The sequence below is a fragment of the Protopterus annectens genome, chromosome 6.part0, assembly GCF_019279795.1.
Source record: "Protopterus annectens isolate FY-2018-M chromosome 6.part0, PAN1.0, whole genome shotgun sequence".
Classification (NCBI taxonomy): Eukaryota; Metazoa; Chordata; order Ceratodontiformes; family Protopteridae; genus Protopterus; species Protopterus annectens.
In genome coordinates, this window is record NC_056737.1 from 647591937 (window position 1) to 647609435 (window position 17499).

The 17499-nt window shown below is 40.3% G+C and overlaps 1 protein-coding gene across 1 annotated transcript in view; it reads right to left on the reverse strand.

Moving 5' to 3' along the window:
* Positions 1 to 17499, reverse strand: part of ERO1A (endoplasmic reticulum oxidoreductase 1 alpha) — a gene marked incomplete at its 5' end in the record, with an annotated part of 649578 nt that overhangs the window by 452389 nt on the left and 179690 nt on the right. Inside the window, 3 exon segments of the mRNA XM_044074334.1 lie at positions 6529 to 6602; positions 6685 to 6761; positions 13993 to 14031. Of these exon segments, the coding sequence (XP_043930269.1) occupies positions 6529 to 6602; positions 6685 to 6761; positions 13993 to 14031 (190 nt within the window).

Sequence of the window (17499 nt, forward strand, 5' to 3'; positions counted from 1 at the left end):
GTACCAATACAATGCCGAGCTGTACCTGTGTTCTGAGAAATTTTCTCATTCTGTTGATATCCTGTTTGATCAGACTTATCCGGGACTGAGATGAAAACGTCACTGATGGCAATCAATCTCTTCTCCAACAAAATTGGAGACTGTAGTCTGGAACTAATCAGATCTGGTGACAACCAGGACCAAGTAGGAGACATTCAGTGCTGAGAAACACTTAGCTCAGAGAGCTGAAGTACTTTCAAATCCAATTCTGAAGACTAAGACGGATCTGGTGACCTCTTACAGGACTTCTTGGAGAAAGAATCCCCTTAACTATTAGCTTTTCCTGTCCGTCTACAAGACTCCTGCATTGAATGATGCATAAGCCTAGAAAGAAGCATCTAGATGGGAGGCCCATAAAATGTAGAAACAGAGGGAATGTGGGTCCTGGAGAGGCATTTTTTGCCTATATTCTGTGCACATTTTGAAGCCCTGACAGGCAACCATGGAAACAGCAACATTACACATGCGCACACAGAAAAAAATGATTGCATTAAACAATCTAAACTAGCTCAAAGGCACGCTTAAACAACAATTCTCTAACAACCACAATAATTATAAAGTACAGTTTTGTACCTACCATAAATGTAGATGTCCGAACTGGATAGCATCTGCAGTCATAACAACTGGGTTGTCCTGTCGTCAGGCAGCCCTTCAGTGCTGATGTCGGTCATCTCTGTTGGTCTAAAGCATCAGCGCCATTTTCCTCAGTGTTTCTTGCCCCAGATGCCAGAAGCCCTCTTGCAGGCTAAAATTTGGATAGATGCCAATGTTTCCAAATAGATAGAGGTAAACACAACAATAAGCATGTATGTACATATATACAAACAAATACACCATAAAGACTCCCCAACAGCTAGCTATTAGGAGGGTAAACACCCTAGGAGTACCACAGAGGGAAGGAGGGAGGTAATCCTGACTGCAGATGCTATCCAGTTCGGACATCTACATTTATGGTAGGTACAAAACTGTACTATGTCCTTCATGGATGCATCTGCAGTCGTAGAATACCATAGCCAACTAGGGAGGAGGATAGAAGTAGATTATGGTGTGTTTAGGATCCCTTGCAGTACAGCAGTGGCAAACCCTGCTCGGGATCTGGAATATAGAGGCAAATTATAATGCTTGGCAAATGTATGCACGGAGGTCCAAGTAGCCGCCTCAATAATGTCTTTGGTTGCCACTCCTCGTAAGAAGGCTATGGTAGTGGCTGGAATGAGGTCTTATGTTCTGTGGAATTGGTTTTCCATGGGAGGAGTAACAGAATCGATGCAATTTCCTATCCATTTGGAGATTGTCTGTTTGGAAATAGCTTTTCCTTCCTTCCTGTTGCATAGGCTACAAAAGTTGGTCAGTCTTTCTGCTATTTTTTGTTCTGTCCAAGTAGTAGCGTAGCTGTCTATGTACATCAAGGTATGCAGTATTCTTTCCCTCTGTTTTGTGGGTTGGGAAAGAAGGTAGGTAGGTGGATTGCCTGGTTTAAAGACACTCTGGATACCACCTTGGGCATAAATGTAGGATTAGTCCTCATGGACACTCTATCTTGGTGGAAGATTAGGAAGGGTTGCACTGCCATTAAGGCCTGTAGTTCTGAAACCCTCCTTGCTGAAGTAATTGCCAGTAGGAAAGCAGTTTTCCATGACAGGTGTTGTAGGTCTGCTGTTGCTGCTGGTTCAAAGGGGATAGTGTCAATTTTTCTAGCACAAAGTTTAAATCCCAAGCTGGTAATGGTGGTTTCCTTGGAGGTTTTACATTCTTGATTCCTCTGAGGAACTGCCTGAGCAAAGGGTGTGAAAAACAGGTGGATCAAAGCTGTATTCTGCTGAAATAGCTGATGCATGTATCTTGATGGAGGAGTAGGACAGGCCTGAATGAAGAAGTTCGGCCAGATACTCCAGAATGTTAGGCATATCTATGTTTGACACATCTTTTCCTCTTTCCGTACTCCAAATGACAAACCTTTTCCATTTTCCAGCATAGTTCCTTCTTGTGGAAGGTCTGCGTGCTTCAAGAATAATGTCTTTTACTCTTTGGGAAAGTTCTGGATTAGCTGCTGCTATGTGATGTTCCATGCAGTCAGTTGCAGCGTTTTAGGTTTGGATGTATGATGCTGTAGTTGTTCTGAGTTAACATCAAAGGCATCAGGGTATCATATTGTTCGAGACATGCTTCTCAGTAGTGGGTACCAGTGTTGTCTTGGCCAGTTTGGAGCTATCAGAATTATCCTTGGGCGTTCTTCCTTGATTTTCAGTAGTACCTTGTGTATCAAAGGAAGAGGTGGGAATGCATATGCTGTTAGGCCTTTCCAGTTGAAGGAGGAATCCACTTTCCATGCTAGTGGGTGGAATGTCCTTGTGCAGAATTTTTGAGCTGGTGATTGAGAGGTGATGCGAATAGGTCTATCTGTGGCATTCCCCATTTCTTTGAGATGGTCTTGAAGATGTCCGGGTGCAGCTTCCATTCGTGGGCATCGAAGTGGTTCTGCTTAATATGTCTGCTAGAGTATTGTCTTTCCCGGTACAAATATTGCCTGTAACTGGATGTTGTAGCTGAGTGCCAGGGTCCACAGCTCCAAGGTCATTCTGCATAGGGGTATGAATGAGTGCCTCCCTGTTTGTTGATGTACCACATGACTGTGGTGTTGTCTGTCCTTATCATCAACTGGCCCTCTTTGAGAAATGGTTTGAACTTTTGGATTGCCAGTTTTACTGCCAGCATTTCTTTTAGGTTGATGTGCAGGTGAAGTTGATCCTGTGTCCACAATCCTTGCAGCATTTGTCCAGCATGTGGGCCCCATCCTAGGTCTGAAGCGTCTGTTGTGATGGTCTGGCTTGCTTGACATCTGCGAAAGGGTAGGCCTGGGTTTGACTGGCATGCCTGAGCCCACCATAGGAACTCCTGTTTTAAGCATGGAATTAGTGGGATTTCTGTTTCTAGACTGTGTCTGTGTTGGGACCATAAATTCTTTAGGTACCACTGTAGTTTTCTCATATGTAGTCTGGCAAATGGAACCAAGATTATGCATGATGCCATGAAGCCCAAGGCCTGCAGTACTTTTCTTGCTGTTAACTTGTTCAGTTTTGTTAGTGCCAAGAAGTAAAGAGGAAGTTCTTTTGTTTTCTGTAGTCAGGAATGCCATTTGTTTTACTGTGTCCAATTCCAAGAATGTCCTTGTTTGGGATGGTATCAGCCTTGACTTTTGTAAATTGACTGTGTATCCCAATGCTTGTAGCAAGTAAATGACCCTTTGTAAATCTGTTGTCAGCTTGCTTTTGTTGTCCCCTTGTAGCAGGCAGTCGTCCAGGTATGGGTAAATTTGAATTCCCTGTAGTCTGCAATTTACTGATGCCAGGCATTTTGTGAATACTCTTAGATAAGCCAAAGGGCAATGCTGAGAATTGATAGTGCTCTGATCCTGCAAGAAATCTGAGGTATCTTCTGCAGATTGGTCATGGGGGTGCAGGTATGCCTCCTTGAGATCTAGAGTTACCAGCCAAGACTCCTTGCCCAGCATGGGAAGAAGTTGCTGTAGGGTCAGCATTTTGAATTTTGGGACAATGATGTATGTATTTAAGGTGGACAGGTTGGTCTCCAACTTTTTCCTTTCTTGGAACTAGGAATAGTCTGGAATAGAACCCTTTCCTTGCTCTGCTGTTGGCACTCTTTCCACAGCTCTCATGTTTGCTAACTCCATTATCTGGCGTAGAGCCTCTGTTTTTGATTTGGAGGTAGATTTGGCATTCCTCTTTTGACTGGTAAAGTGTGGAAGTGAAACCGGTAACCTTGATCTATGGTTTGTAAAATCCACTTGTCTTTTGTTATGTAGTGCCAGTTCTTTGAAAATAAGGTTAACTTTCCGCCTAGAGGAGCTGCTATTTGTTCCCTGGTATTAGGGTTAAGTCACTGTGGTTGTGCTGATGTAGTGGCAGTGGCTGTGTCTGTGCCTCTGTTGTTACCTTGCCACTGTCGTCCTCTGTAGGCACCTCCTCTGGATTGGTTTCTGCCTCTGGAGCGTCTATTCCTGCCCCTTTGAAATTTTGTGGAGTCAGGAAAGGACCAATTTTTGGCAGGCCAGTTCCTGCTAAACCTTGGGGGTTGAACCTGCAAGAAATCTTTAACAGTTTGAACAGATTTTGCCTTTTCTTCCATTTTCTTCATAACCTGCTGGGCAGGTGTACCAAACAAACTTGTCTTGTCCATAGGAGCATCTAGTAGCTTAGCTTTAACATGATCCGGTAAAGCTTGTTCCTTTAGCCATGCATGCCTTCTTATCACTGTGCCTGTCATGGCTGATCTAAATGAAGCCTCCAGTGCATCATAGCCACATTTTAAGGAATGGTTGCTAACCTGTTGTATGTTATTTACCATCTCTAATACATATTTCTTATCAAGAGATTCATCAGTGGTTAGTTTTTTGACATCGGCTGAGGCAAGAAAGAGTCCCAAGCTTTAGAAGTCTTTAGTATTCGGGAAGTAATCTCTGGATCCGACCGACCGCACTTGCGAACAGCTTCTGCTTGGAGCCAGGCGGCAAGAAAGACTGAGGAAAATGTGATGCTTTTATACCGAAGACCAACAGAGATGGCGTCGGGTCGACATCAGCGAACGAAGCGGACTTTGGAATCCGGCCGACTGAAGGGCTGCCTGACGACAGGACAACCCAGTTGTTATGACTGCAGATGCATCCATGAAGGACATCAACTTAATTCTAATGTTATTGCTTACTCTAACTATAACAGTAAGAAATTATCTTAATATGTATGCCCATACTAGCAATCCTAAACACCTACTTCCTAAGATAAAATTCACATACTCAAACTATCTAAGATATAAACTCTAATGAATTTGAAGAAAAAAAATCCATAAAGGATATAAAAATATTGAGCCCTTGTATGCACAACCGAACAGTCCAGGCAGCAAATGAGATCTGAAGATTTAAGGTGAAGACCAGGGAATTATGGGTAGAGGAGGAGTCATAGCCTTGTAACTGAAGAGTTTCAAATTCAGTGCCAAAGTGGGATCTGGTCAGATCCAACAACTCACATTTGAATCAGATGAAAATAGACAACACTGGAGCAACAGTTTTGAAGGGGACAAAGAAGTATCCTGTAATGGGGGTTTCTGCCACCACATTCCCGTTCTCAAAATATACTACCTCTGAGGTTACACACAGAAAGGAAATGCTAAAAAAGAATTCACCATTTTGCTGTTCTCCAAGTTGTACTGCTTTAGAAAAACCATTACAGAACCTGCAATTAAAAAATGGCATACCAAGACATCGATAACAAAAGCATCAGCTGACAAAAGAGCAAGGGAAACCAAGCAAAACAGCAGAAGTTTATTGTTCAGGTGCGGGGTAAAAAAAAAAACTTCCATCTCTTCTCTAAAAGATCCCACACTTTAGTGATCATGAGGAAAGTTTGTCTGTACAACCTTCCTTTGTAGTCAGCAGAAATTTCCTTACTTAGACTGCATGCCAGAGTGTTATGATGTTTTGGGATGTAAACTGATTGAGAAAGAAAAACTTGTCTGAAGCAAATGTTCCACGAACTGCCACGGCTAGACTGTGTACCTTCATGTTTACTGATGTACCATATGACTATGGTGTCACCTGTAACTACCAGCATAAGCCATAATCTCAAGTTCTCTTTGATCCTTCTACACAAGAGTCCAGGTACCATGTTAAACTTGTCTGCAGCAAAAGTGCCCATACAAGCCCATATTCAAGTAACAGCCTAATAAGTTTAAATCTTTGACCACAAGTACCTTATAATAAATGGCAGAACTCATTTAAGCTAAAAGATAGCATATACTATGTATTTTAAGAATAGTTTATGACAATGTGTCATACACTTTTCATCATAATGATATACTATTTGATTACCAACTACATAAACCAAACATGGCAAAAAAGGGCTAACAGGGTTTAGATGAAAGCAAGTCAAAAGGTACAATTTTGCCTTTCAAAATGCATTTTGTTAACTATAAATCATACATTTAAGTATAACTTTAAAACAATAAGCCTCTTCAGGCTCTGTTGTTATAAAGTAAATAAATGTGTTTCTCAGAAGAATTTAATGGATGCACGTCCTAAACACTTCTAAGTGCCAAGTGCACAGTTATTTTTTCCACTGTGCAAACCACATCATATGTTATTCTGTGCTTAAGACACTTAGAATGTTAGCGCCATTTTTCAGGGGAACATTGTTGGGATTGAGAATAATTTTACTGACTAAATGTTTCTACATTTGTGGAATAAAACAATCTCTGAAAAGATAAAATACAGCACTGGTTATACATGGTAATAAACTAATTTATAGCACAATGCATACAACCTTAGCAGATCACTGCTACTGCATTTAACCAACCCTGCCATAACATATTAGGCTCACTACTTTTGCTGTTCCAGTTTAAATATTAAACCAGACATGGATATATTTTTCAGGCTAAACAAACTTTCACACAGCAAATAATTGCACAACAGAGTCTCACCATCTGCTTCACAGAAATTATCTGAAGAATCATCATGTTTGGTCCACTGAACCATGGCTTTTCGAGTTGCATCACTGTAACATAGAACATTAACATTAGTGTAATATTTTGTAATCACTTGCTTAAAAAATGAATGTGTACTTAATAATTATTAACCTTAAAGAGCCATCTACCGCTCCAAGCTTCTCAGCCTTTTCACAGTCATCTTCTAAGGTGTTTGCTTCTTCAGAATACTGAAAGAAAGAAGTTATAGTACAAGTTATCCAGTTATTTCACCCCTCGTCCTCTGAAAATCTGGTACTTTCACTTAAGGACAGGAAAGAGAAAACAAAAGATACAGTCGTGCAGTAATGCACCATGTGACTAGATACACAAATAAGGAACAAAGCTGTTAGTACTTGTGTCCTGGAATAAGCTGTAGGGTATCAGCCTTTCCAGTTTTCTCTGTTGTATAGGCACTACAGAGTTGCCTACACAGACTATACAGACGGGCAACTAGCACACCCCGCAGTCTCTTCTTTCTAGTTATTCAGGTAAGATAGCACACATAGGAAACTGCACCAACAAATGTACTTGTGGCAAGCTAAAGGAGCTCAAGAGAGGCATGGCAAAAATATACATACATTATGAAATTCTAAAGAAACAGCTTAATGTTATGAAAACCAGTAAAACGTATCCATATAAAAGATATAAGAAAACATCTAGGTCACCAAGGAAATGTATACAAAAGGTAGGGGAAGATACAGGCTAGCCAAAGTAAATACTTTAAGAGTAACATACCTTCTTATTGACATCAGCTGACCAGAAGACTGTCTTGCAGCAACAACCCTACTATTCATGCATCTGATGTTATGATGAGTTATTACACAACCATATTGTGTACATCATAGGGATTTAGTGCACATGCATGTAATGGAAAAGTGCAAACAGTACAGTTTATAGGCTTCATAACATTGGCTGGTTTACATTATCCCCTGAAGAACTGTAGTAGCAAATCTTGCCCTGCTCCTTTGATGAACAGCAAGTCTGGTATTCTTGTTTTAGAAAGGTGTGGATGGATGACTGTTTAGCAGCCTTAGATACATATTGACAAGTATACTGCATTGGTAATTGTTGATATGGAATGTCTTGTTCTATTTGCCATAACAGAAAGCAAAGCAGTTAGATAATAACTTGAAAAGGATTCATTCCAGTTGCACAGTGACCTTCAGTACCTTTCATGAAGGAAACAATCAGAAACAACTTTGCCTTTATTCTTCCTTCTTGGGACATACAGTAAAATCAGAAGATAATGATTTAATTTTAAATTCAGGAGCACTACTTGGAGGTGAAATAAATGAATCATGCCTCTAATCAATATGGCTTAAAATTTAAACCTACTTGTGGAAATGATATTCCAGTAGTAGTGCTTTGCAAAAGTATTCAAGGAAGACAAGTAGCTTTTGTTTAACTGTTCTCCACATTATCATTTTGCTAGTAGGGAACAGATGTGGTGATGGCTCTAGTAGAATGTGCCTTTGGAAAAATCCCTTTTCAAGAGATAATGTAAACCAGCCATCATTATGGAACCTATAAACTATACTGTTCGTAGTTTTCCCATTACAGATATGTGCACTAAATTCTTATGATGTACACAACACAGTTGTGTAACAGTTCATCACAGCAAGGTCGTACCATATTTACTGCAACAGAAAACAGAATAAGAAAGCCAGTAAAGTATTAATTTGTTTGCCCCAGATTCTCTGACAAAAGACAAAAAAAATTTAACATCTGTACAAAACTGGATTTTATATAGTCTACGCACTACCTGTATTATCCTTTTACAGCCACTCAAAAGTAGATACTCTAGCTGACTGAAAAACTGAAAGCAGATAGGCAAATGAAGAGACTTCCCCAGTTCAGTCTTAGTGGCTAGTTTGAGCATGATGGCAGGATCTGTAGGCAAACACTTCTGCCTTACAAAAGGGGAGGCAAGACAGCTCTGCATACACAGCCTGCAACTGAAACGATTCACTCAAACGATTCACTCAGAAGCCAATGCAACTAAAAACAAGGTCAATGGCAGCAAAAATGTTAGGTCTGCTGATAAAGTGGTCTCAAAAGGAGAAAAAAATTCTCTAGCATGAAGTATTCTAGCAGCTAGAATAGAGGATTATTATTAAGCCTGTGAGCTGTTTACAAGCTGCATCTCGAGTCCAAGGATTTCCCCGGTCTCCATTTGCCTACTGTGAGAGTAAGCAAGACAATTAACCGGAAAGTGCTGTGAAGCAATTGGGAAATTGCAATAGGCTCTTCGGTGGTCTCTTGGAACACATGCCTAGCCACCAACTATGCTCTTATTAATGAAAATGGGAAACAGCAACCAGGCAAACATTGACACAAGAGTACCCAAGACTGGCATGAAAGATTTCTGAAACATGTCAGGACTTGGCAAGATGGTGGTGGTGGGGAGTAGGATGTCAGCTATGTGGCATGGAACAGACTCGGGAAGTAGTGCTGGAAATTAAAAAGTACAAGCTAAGTACAATTGATCTTAGAGAACTGGTTCTGGAATCAGACCGTAGTTCCCCCTCAGGAGAGAGCACAGGTCAGATGTGCAGATGTTTCACCAAAACCCCCTGATAGGTGTCATACAGCTGGAGTTTGTGCTAATGAATGTCAGGGTTGCCTCAATGTTACAGAGAGAAAGACAAGAAAACCTAGACTGTGTATATGTACCCAACAGTTACTCAGAGTACTCAGTCTTCCTGGAGAAAAGTGAAGCATTAATCTACAGTGTGCCACCTACTGACTCTGTAGTGGTCCTACTGGGAAACAAAGAACAATGTGGGAGATTGTAGCAGTACCGGGGGGGGGGGGCAGTTGGACAGTATGGCTTTCTTAATATAAATACAAATGAAAAAATTGTTACTGGACATAAACATGTTCAAACACAAGGTTGCTCATACGTGTATCTGGCATTAGCTCACCTTGGTCCAAAGACCAATGATCAGCTATGTAGTGGTGTCATAAGACATGAGGCTACATGTTCAGGGCACTCTGGTGAACAGAGGTACCGAATTGTCAACCAATTACCACTTAATGGTTAGCTGGATCAGATGGACAGGGCAGTAGCTGAAAAGACCCGAGAAACCCAAATGTGTAGTGAGGGTGCCCTGTGAATGTTTTTAAACTGGGAAAAGTTTGACTACTACCTGCATAACAGCTTTTCCCTCACTGCAGAGAAAGTCATGGACATGGAATACAAACAGACCCTATTCAAGGCATCAGCAGCTGAAATAGCAAAAAAGACCTGCACTTGAAAAATGATCAGTGCTTTAACACTATGACCTGCTGGAAGTTACCAGCAGTGAAGGCAGTCAAGAGCCTTCCATGCAATGCTAGCAAGGTGGGTCTCTAGATTTGAACAACAGGTACTGATAGGCCAGGAAGACCTTCAAAGTGAATGCCCAGGTGTAGGAGGAGTTTGGCAAGGCCACTGACTCTTGGAAAGCCTTAAGATAATTCTGACAAACCATCAGGCAATAAAGCAGGGCAGGACACCACCAAGCTGTTGTCGAGAATATAGAAATGAGTACTGTGACTGGCTGGGGACACTGCTGGGAGATGCAAAGAAGACTGAGCAACATTTAAATCCAGTGGACAAGCCCTCCTCTGGGGAGGCAGTGCCAGAAGCAACTGACTAAATTAATTTGCATTTCCATCGTCAGTGCAGTGATCAGACACCTCTATAGTGGGAAAGCTGCAGGAATGGATGACATACAGCCAGAAATGCTGAAGGTGCTGGACAGTGTTTTCAGTGTCCTTATTAACAATCATTTTTCAGTGAGGCATAGAAGGCAGGGATGGTAACTCTGGTGACTGCCCCTATTTTGAAGAAAGAAAACAAGAGGATATGCTAAAAAATATTCAGGGATCACACTCAATCCTCCTAGGAAAGTCTGAATCAGGATACCAAGAAAGAGAATTGCTGATAGTGAAGACTTTGATTCAGCAGGAGTAATGAGGATTCTCTTCTGACCATGGAAAACTGCAATAACTCTTTGTTCTTGCATGAATACTGGAGGGGTTATGGGAGTTTGACAATCCTGTCTAACTGGAGAAAGCATATGACTGTGAACTTGAATATCTTATGGGAGATGTTACAAAAGTATTGTGTTCTGTGGCCACTCCTACATGCCATTCATTCTCTGCATTTGGGGAGCATGAGTTATGGTCACATTCTTGCCATTAAGTCAAATAAATAGGCAGGAGTCATGACTACTATGACCCCCCCCCTACGCTTACGCTAGCTATAGCTACCCAGAAAGCAAAAAAGGTTCATGTCCCCCGACTGTCAGACTTTGTTAGGACTTAAGGAAGGCTGTTGAGATTCTTTGATGTCCTTCTCTTGAGGCTGTCGATTATGGCATAACTAGAGTCTCTGCACAGTCTTCTGCATTCTGAAAAAGAAACACTGTGGAGAGGACATCTTCACTCCTGCCACTATAAAGGTTTGTACTTTTTCTTTGACTCCTTTAGTATTTGATCCAAATAACTTGGATCCCTAACAGGCAGCTCCATAAAAAAATCACATTGCTATACAATGTAGACAGGGCATAGCCAGAACTGCAGGTAAATAGTAGTGCCAACTCCTTGTATCCTGACACCCGCATCTTTCAGCATTATATATGTTATGGACCATATGGTTTTCCAATGTCAATTCGGCGAGCATATGGGCCTTGAAATTTTATTTTAAGGAACACTGAAGCAATCTATTAAACAACACACACTACTTCACTTAAAAAGATACCTCAAAGTATGCGAGATAGTTCATCACCATAAAGGACTAAGTGGATGATGCAATTACATCATCTTTCTAAACAGCCCTAGATTCATTATCTGGAAAACAGCCTGTGCTGAAACACACACTTTGGGATATCTACCTACAGGGAACATTCTGAAGGCAGCAAAATAACCATTTAACCTTCATGGCAATAGGGCCACAAAGTGAGGGTGTTCATAGGCACACACTGTAGTATCTCACATGTCTACCCTAGGGTCAGACAACCCAGGAGGAGCATTACAGAATAAGGCAAATTTCCTTTATGTGTCTATGAAAACATAACATGTCCTCAGTGTATCAGATACCTCTTTTTGCATTAAAAGAATATGTCATCTGGAGGAAAAGGAGATTCATTCTTCACGTCCACATTCTCCAAAATGGGCTCAGTTCAGGTTCTAAATATTTTATCTTAGCAAGGGACTTCCCTCAAAATTCCAGTGAAAAAAAGAGCCTTTTGAAGATCTGGTCACCCATGAGGTGCAGTGACTGGAACCTGGGCAATAAAATCTTTGAAAAGGAATCCATCAGCTCTGCTGGTATAGAATGAAAGCCCTAACTACAGCCCAGGTAACCAGTGTTTGATGAGCAGCTCAGGTGCGAGACAGTGCTGGCAGAGGAGGTTGGCATTACCATTCTAGGGGGAGGAGCACTGTGCAAAGCAGAACACAAACAAACCGGGGCGGCACTGGGGTGCATAAACTGGAGGTGGTCTTTTGGCTGAGTAAGTCACTGCTTGGGGGGGTTAGCCTTCATTAGTGAGTGAATGTGAACATGCACTCTCAAGAAGAAGGCACTGTGGCTACATGTGGTGACATGGGTAAGCTCACACCCTGCCCAAGAGTTGACAGTAGGCCACAAATGCCCTGACTGCCTGGATGGTGGAGAAGATACAAGCAAACCTAACAGATGACTGTATGAAGGCCCCTCCAGACAGCACCTGCTCTTGTAGTGCTCTAGGGCAATTCCCTAATACAAGGAAATGAATAGGAACAGTCTGGTTGGAGGAGGAATCCAGTACAGGGACTAGAAAAAAATAAGAGGCATTTAGTAGGCGAGGAATAGACAGAGCCTGATGATATCAGCAAGGAGCCATGGAAGCGGAGAAATTAGTTGTCTTGACACAATGCCCAATAAATAAAACAGTGAACTCCCTAAAAAAGCAGTGATAGCTGTAAACCAGCCAACCCAGCCTGTGTAACCAATGTTTGAAGAACATACAGTGCAAGAGGCCAACACATTGGTACCAGACATGAGTGATAAGATGACAAAAGCACCTGATGAAAAACTTATCTGACATGCAGATGCCTCAGATAAACCATCATCAGTATGAGTGATTCCAGATAAATCAAAAGCACATATGCCAGTGTCTGCAGAGTGGGAATCTGCTGAAGCAGTTTTGAGGGAGCAGGTACCTGCAACATTGTGCTTGCAATGCCAAAACCTGACAGAAAAATGTCAGAAAACAGGCACCTTGTGAACATGTGATGATAATGAAGATACCAATGTCTGGAAACTTAGAACCAGAACAAAGGGTGCTGGTCCTGTGCAGGGAGTTTTACTCATTGATCTCTAAGGCAGTCGCTAAAAGGTCACAGTTGACAAGAAGAATAGCCAGAGATAACCAGATTGGAAAAAAATGCGTCAGTGTTAATGGGAATACTTCAGATGCAGTGGCAGTGAGCTTCATAATCATAACAGAAGACAACCTGAATTTTGACTATGCTTCATAACTTTCTTAATGTTAACCTTAGCAGAACAGCAAAAGGAACTGGCACTTTTTCCTGTATGCTTTTTTCACAGATATCTTTAAAAGTTTTATGAGACTTCTCTCTCCTTTATGTTAAGATTTTTTTTCCAAACTAATAGAAGAACCATGGCCAAGGTCCTGGTCAGAAGAAGCATCAACTGCAGAACTGTCAGTATGCAGTTACTTCAGTAAAATCAAATTCTGTGACAAGTTATTTTCAAAATCTTTATACCTGGGATGCTTAGTTCCAACATTAAATTTCAGCCAGAATAAATACACATCCCAAACAAAGCACTTCAATATGGCTATCATCTAGTGGGCTTTACTTTCCATAGGCGCATCTGAAAGTCACAGATATTTTAACTATGACTGGGTAAAAGAAGCAATGCAGAAATGTCTGAAAATGCCACCTCTCAGTGCCAAACTGATCAGAGCAGCCCTTTAGTTCAAGCAGCAAGACAGACAGACAGACAAACATGATCACAAGCTCCCCCTCATTACAACCAGGCTGTCATATAATGGCCAAAGTTCAAGATTAACAGTATACACTCCAGGCCATCCACATGCTGAAAAGATATGGCCAAGACAGACAGCCACCTGGAGCTTATTACAATATAGTTATAGGAATCCTGCAGTAGCTTAAAATTATACTACAAATTATGTAACATGCTACAAACAAGCCACCTATTGCATCTGGTTTCAACAGCACATTTACAAGAGTCAAAAGAACATGACAACATGGTTATTTTAATATCTTGCCCTTATTACATGCATGTGCCATTAGAATATCTTCACAGTTTATATTAATAAAGGGATGGTCACGTTCAGACATACTCCCTCAAAACTCAAGCCATCTTTATAGCATTAATAGTTTAAAATAAAAAATATATACCTTGAAACTTTCTGCTTTTATTCCAGGAGGAACTTCATTCTAAAACAAAAACAAAAAAAATTAAACTAGAAGAAATCACAGCATATAAACAAATCTAATTCACACTGAAAACACTGGATTCAAAACAGTCTGCAAAATCAATATTTTAAAAGTGTATGTGAAATTAATCTGTAGGGGGTGCTTACAAGCTTCAAACAAATAGACAACTTTTAGCATTTTTGTGTTAAAATATAGTCAAGGGCTGTGGAATACAAGACTTTTTGTCACAGCACCACGAATGTCAGGCATCAACATTAACAGTTCTTAAAGTGATTCGCTGACATTCTATATACATTGCGGCATTTGAGGAGTCAGGTGCCACAATGTACTTTTCCACTTTCCTCCTTATGTTTTTAGGTTGTTTTTTTTTTTCTCCCCAACAAAAACCTTTCTAAACTTTTTTTTCTTAAACCATGACCCAAATAAATGTAGTTTTTCCTGCTGTAACATTACCTGGGGTAAGATGGGGTACGCCCATGGATTTTAATTTGGCACCTTCTAGCATGCTGCAGTGGTGAGCCAATTAAAGTCTATTGATAAAACACATGTTTTTTCAACACAATGACATCACAAAGGTCAAGGTTCTCCATTTTTACTCTGTGACATCAGCATATAGATAACATATTTTATAAGTATTTCTCTTGGTGAAGATGTATAAAATATTCTTGATGGGGAAGTACTGTTCAGTTTATGCACCATATGCAGTGGAGCAAAGGTAAGCTTCCAAAACAACCGCTTTTAGTAATCTCTAGAGGTCATAAGATGCTAAACAAGACTGGCATTTCACACAGAGAAATGCATCTTTTTTTTAATGATCCTCACGTGGGGGGGTGGATACTGATGATTTAAAGAACTTACATTCAGAAAATTTGTACTTCACGGTATATGAAGCTTAAAATTTATTCTATTGTCTACTTTACACTGCACACATATTAAAAACTGTTTCTAGAGGACAGAAAAGAAGAATATAGTAATTATTTGCAAGTAGCCACTAATTTTTCTGCCTCAGACAGCAGGTACAAAGTAAAATATATGACTACACATACTGAGGAATATATTTTGAGAGAAGTTGGCTCCTGTAAATATTTTATGAATGAAAGAGGGAGAGATTAGTTCGGACAGAAACCCTATCCTTATGAAGAAGATAAAGCTTAAAGTCTGAAGAGTCTCCTGGCTGATGTGCTGGCTACTAGAAAAAATGGTTTTCCAAGACAGGAATTTTAACAGACCTGAGGAAGCCACGCTCAAAAGGAGGTTTAGTTAGGGATTTCAACACCACATTCAGATCCCACTGAGGTAGAGAGTATTTGCAAGACCTTTATGAAACTAATCTTTCTTCTTAGACTTCCCTTCAGACTTTGTGAAATGCTAGAATGGTCACAAAAAATACATGAAAATTAGAAACTGCCACCAGCTGGATCTTACTGGTCAAAAATCTAGATGCAGATTGGAATACAGACTCCAGGAAACAGTATATTTGAAATCAGGGTATCAATATGTTGATTATCTCTCCAAATGGCAAACAGTTTCTATTTACTGTGCTAGATTCTAACAGTGAACTCTTTTTGAGAAGCAGTGAGGATTTGAAACTATCTACACCAGCAGCGAATGATCTATGGCTATTACTGGAACTAGAAAAATCACATGGTTAGTTTTAGACTTACAATGTCCAGGTGAGGCTTCCCAGAGGTGTGAGTTACTGAATCCAGAATGAGGAATCAAGGCATAGAACCTGCTGCATTTGGTGTTCTGGGAAGAGGCAAGTAGGTCACGCCAAGTTGTGAATCAACTATGAAAAATCTGACTGACTATCACTGACTTGAGGGGACCACTCATTAGGAGTGAGGAGAGTCCTGTTGAGCAAGTTTGCCAAGCAAATGGAAACTTCAGGGATGTGTGTTGCCAAAAGAAAGTAGTGAGGCACTATCCACTGCCAGACCCTCATAGCTTCCTAACACTAATATGATCTAGACCCACAAACCTTTAAGAAACAACTGATGCCTGGATGAATAGTGATGTGATCAGTATCTTTTAAATCTAGTGTTACCAGGAGACGTGAATGAGAAAGAAGAGGTAAAACTTAAGTGGCAGTTTTGAATTTGGGCACCATCATGAACAGCTTAATGAAAGAAAGATCCAGAACTACTACTTATTTATTTATTTTATTTTACATTTGTTAACCGGGATAGCCCAATGGACACAGGTCCATTTTCAGTGGAGGCCCGGGGAGAAAAGCTCCCCACATATGAATAACATGCAACAAAAAAAAAATACAAAAGTATATTTGATACAAAATGCAGCGAGTCTTAATAGTAGTATATTCATACACAGCAGTCACAATTAGTGAAAACAGAGAAATCTTATTGTAATAGTTTCATTAGTCTGAAGATAGATATACATATATATATATATATATATATATATATATATATATATATATATATATATATATATTATATATATCTGTATGGATCTAGGATTTATGCACGAATGTGCAAAGTCCGGAATCCATAATCACCGAACATATATTAACGAAAGTGCTTTCACTGAACAAAAAAAAAAGAAAAGAAAAAAAAAAAGAAATCTACGTTTATGCAGGGGGGCTTTGCCCCCCTACACCTCCCTACTTTAATATTCTCACTCAGAGACCACACTACAGTGAGGAAAAGGGAACGTTCCCTTATTCACACCATAGTGCGGTCTTGCAAACAGACATACTTATGCGAAAGTGCTTCATCGGTGAAAAGCACTTTCACGCAAGCATGCCAAACCAAATTTGGGGATCTGTAAGGATTATATATATATATATATATATATATATATATATATATATATATATATATATAAAAATGACCTCAGTGCTGGAGGGAGTCATGTGTAAACCAACAACTTCTTAAAGGTTATTGGGGTCAAAACCATAACAATCTACTTTATTATATTGTATGTATTTCTACAGTAATATAATATAGACATATCTGTTCCTGTTAAGTGTGAGACAGTTAAGGTGGTGTTGGGTCTAACATAGTGGAGGATCTAGCCTGGTGAAGTGCAAGAGCATAGCCAGTTATTAGTGAGATGCAGTTTTAATGCTTTTTTGAACTGCATGAAGGATGTCACAGTAGTTATGTTATAGGGTAGAACATTCCATATTTTGGATACATAATTAGAAAAAGAAAAGTGGGTGCGGTGGTGGTGCTGCAGTAGCGTTGTCGCCTTACAGTAAGACGCTGTCTGGTTCGACTCTCAGCTAGAGAGTCTTCTGCGTGGAGACATGCGTGAATGGGTGTTCCTTCGTTGAAGGTTGAGCATCAGGGCTGGCAACTCGGTACGTAAAAATCAACTGCCAATCATTAGCAGACCGGAGTTCCGCTGTGGCGACCCCTAACCAGGAAAAGCCGAAAGACGCAACAAAAAAATTAGAAAAGTGGGCATCACCTGCTGTATTATTTGACTTAGTTACTGTGAGAA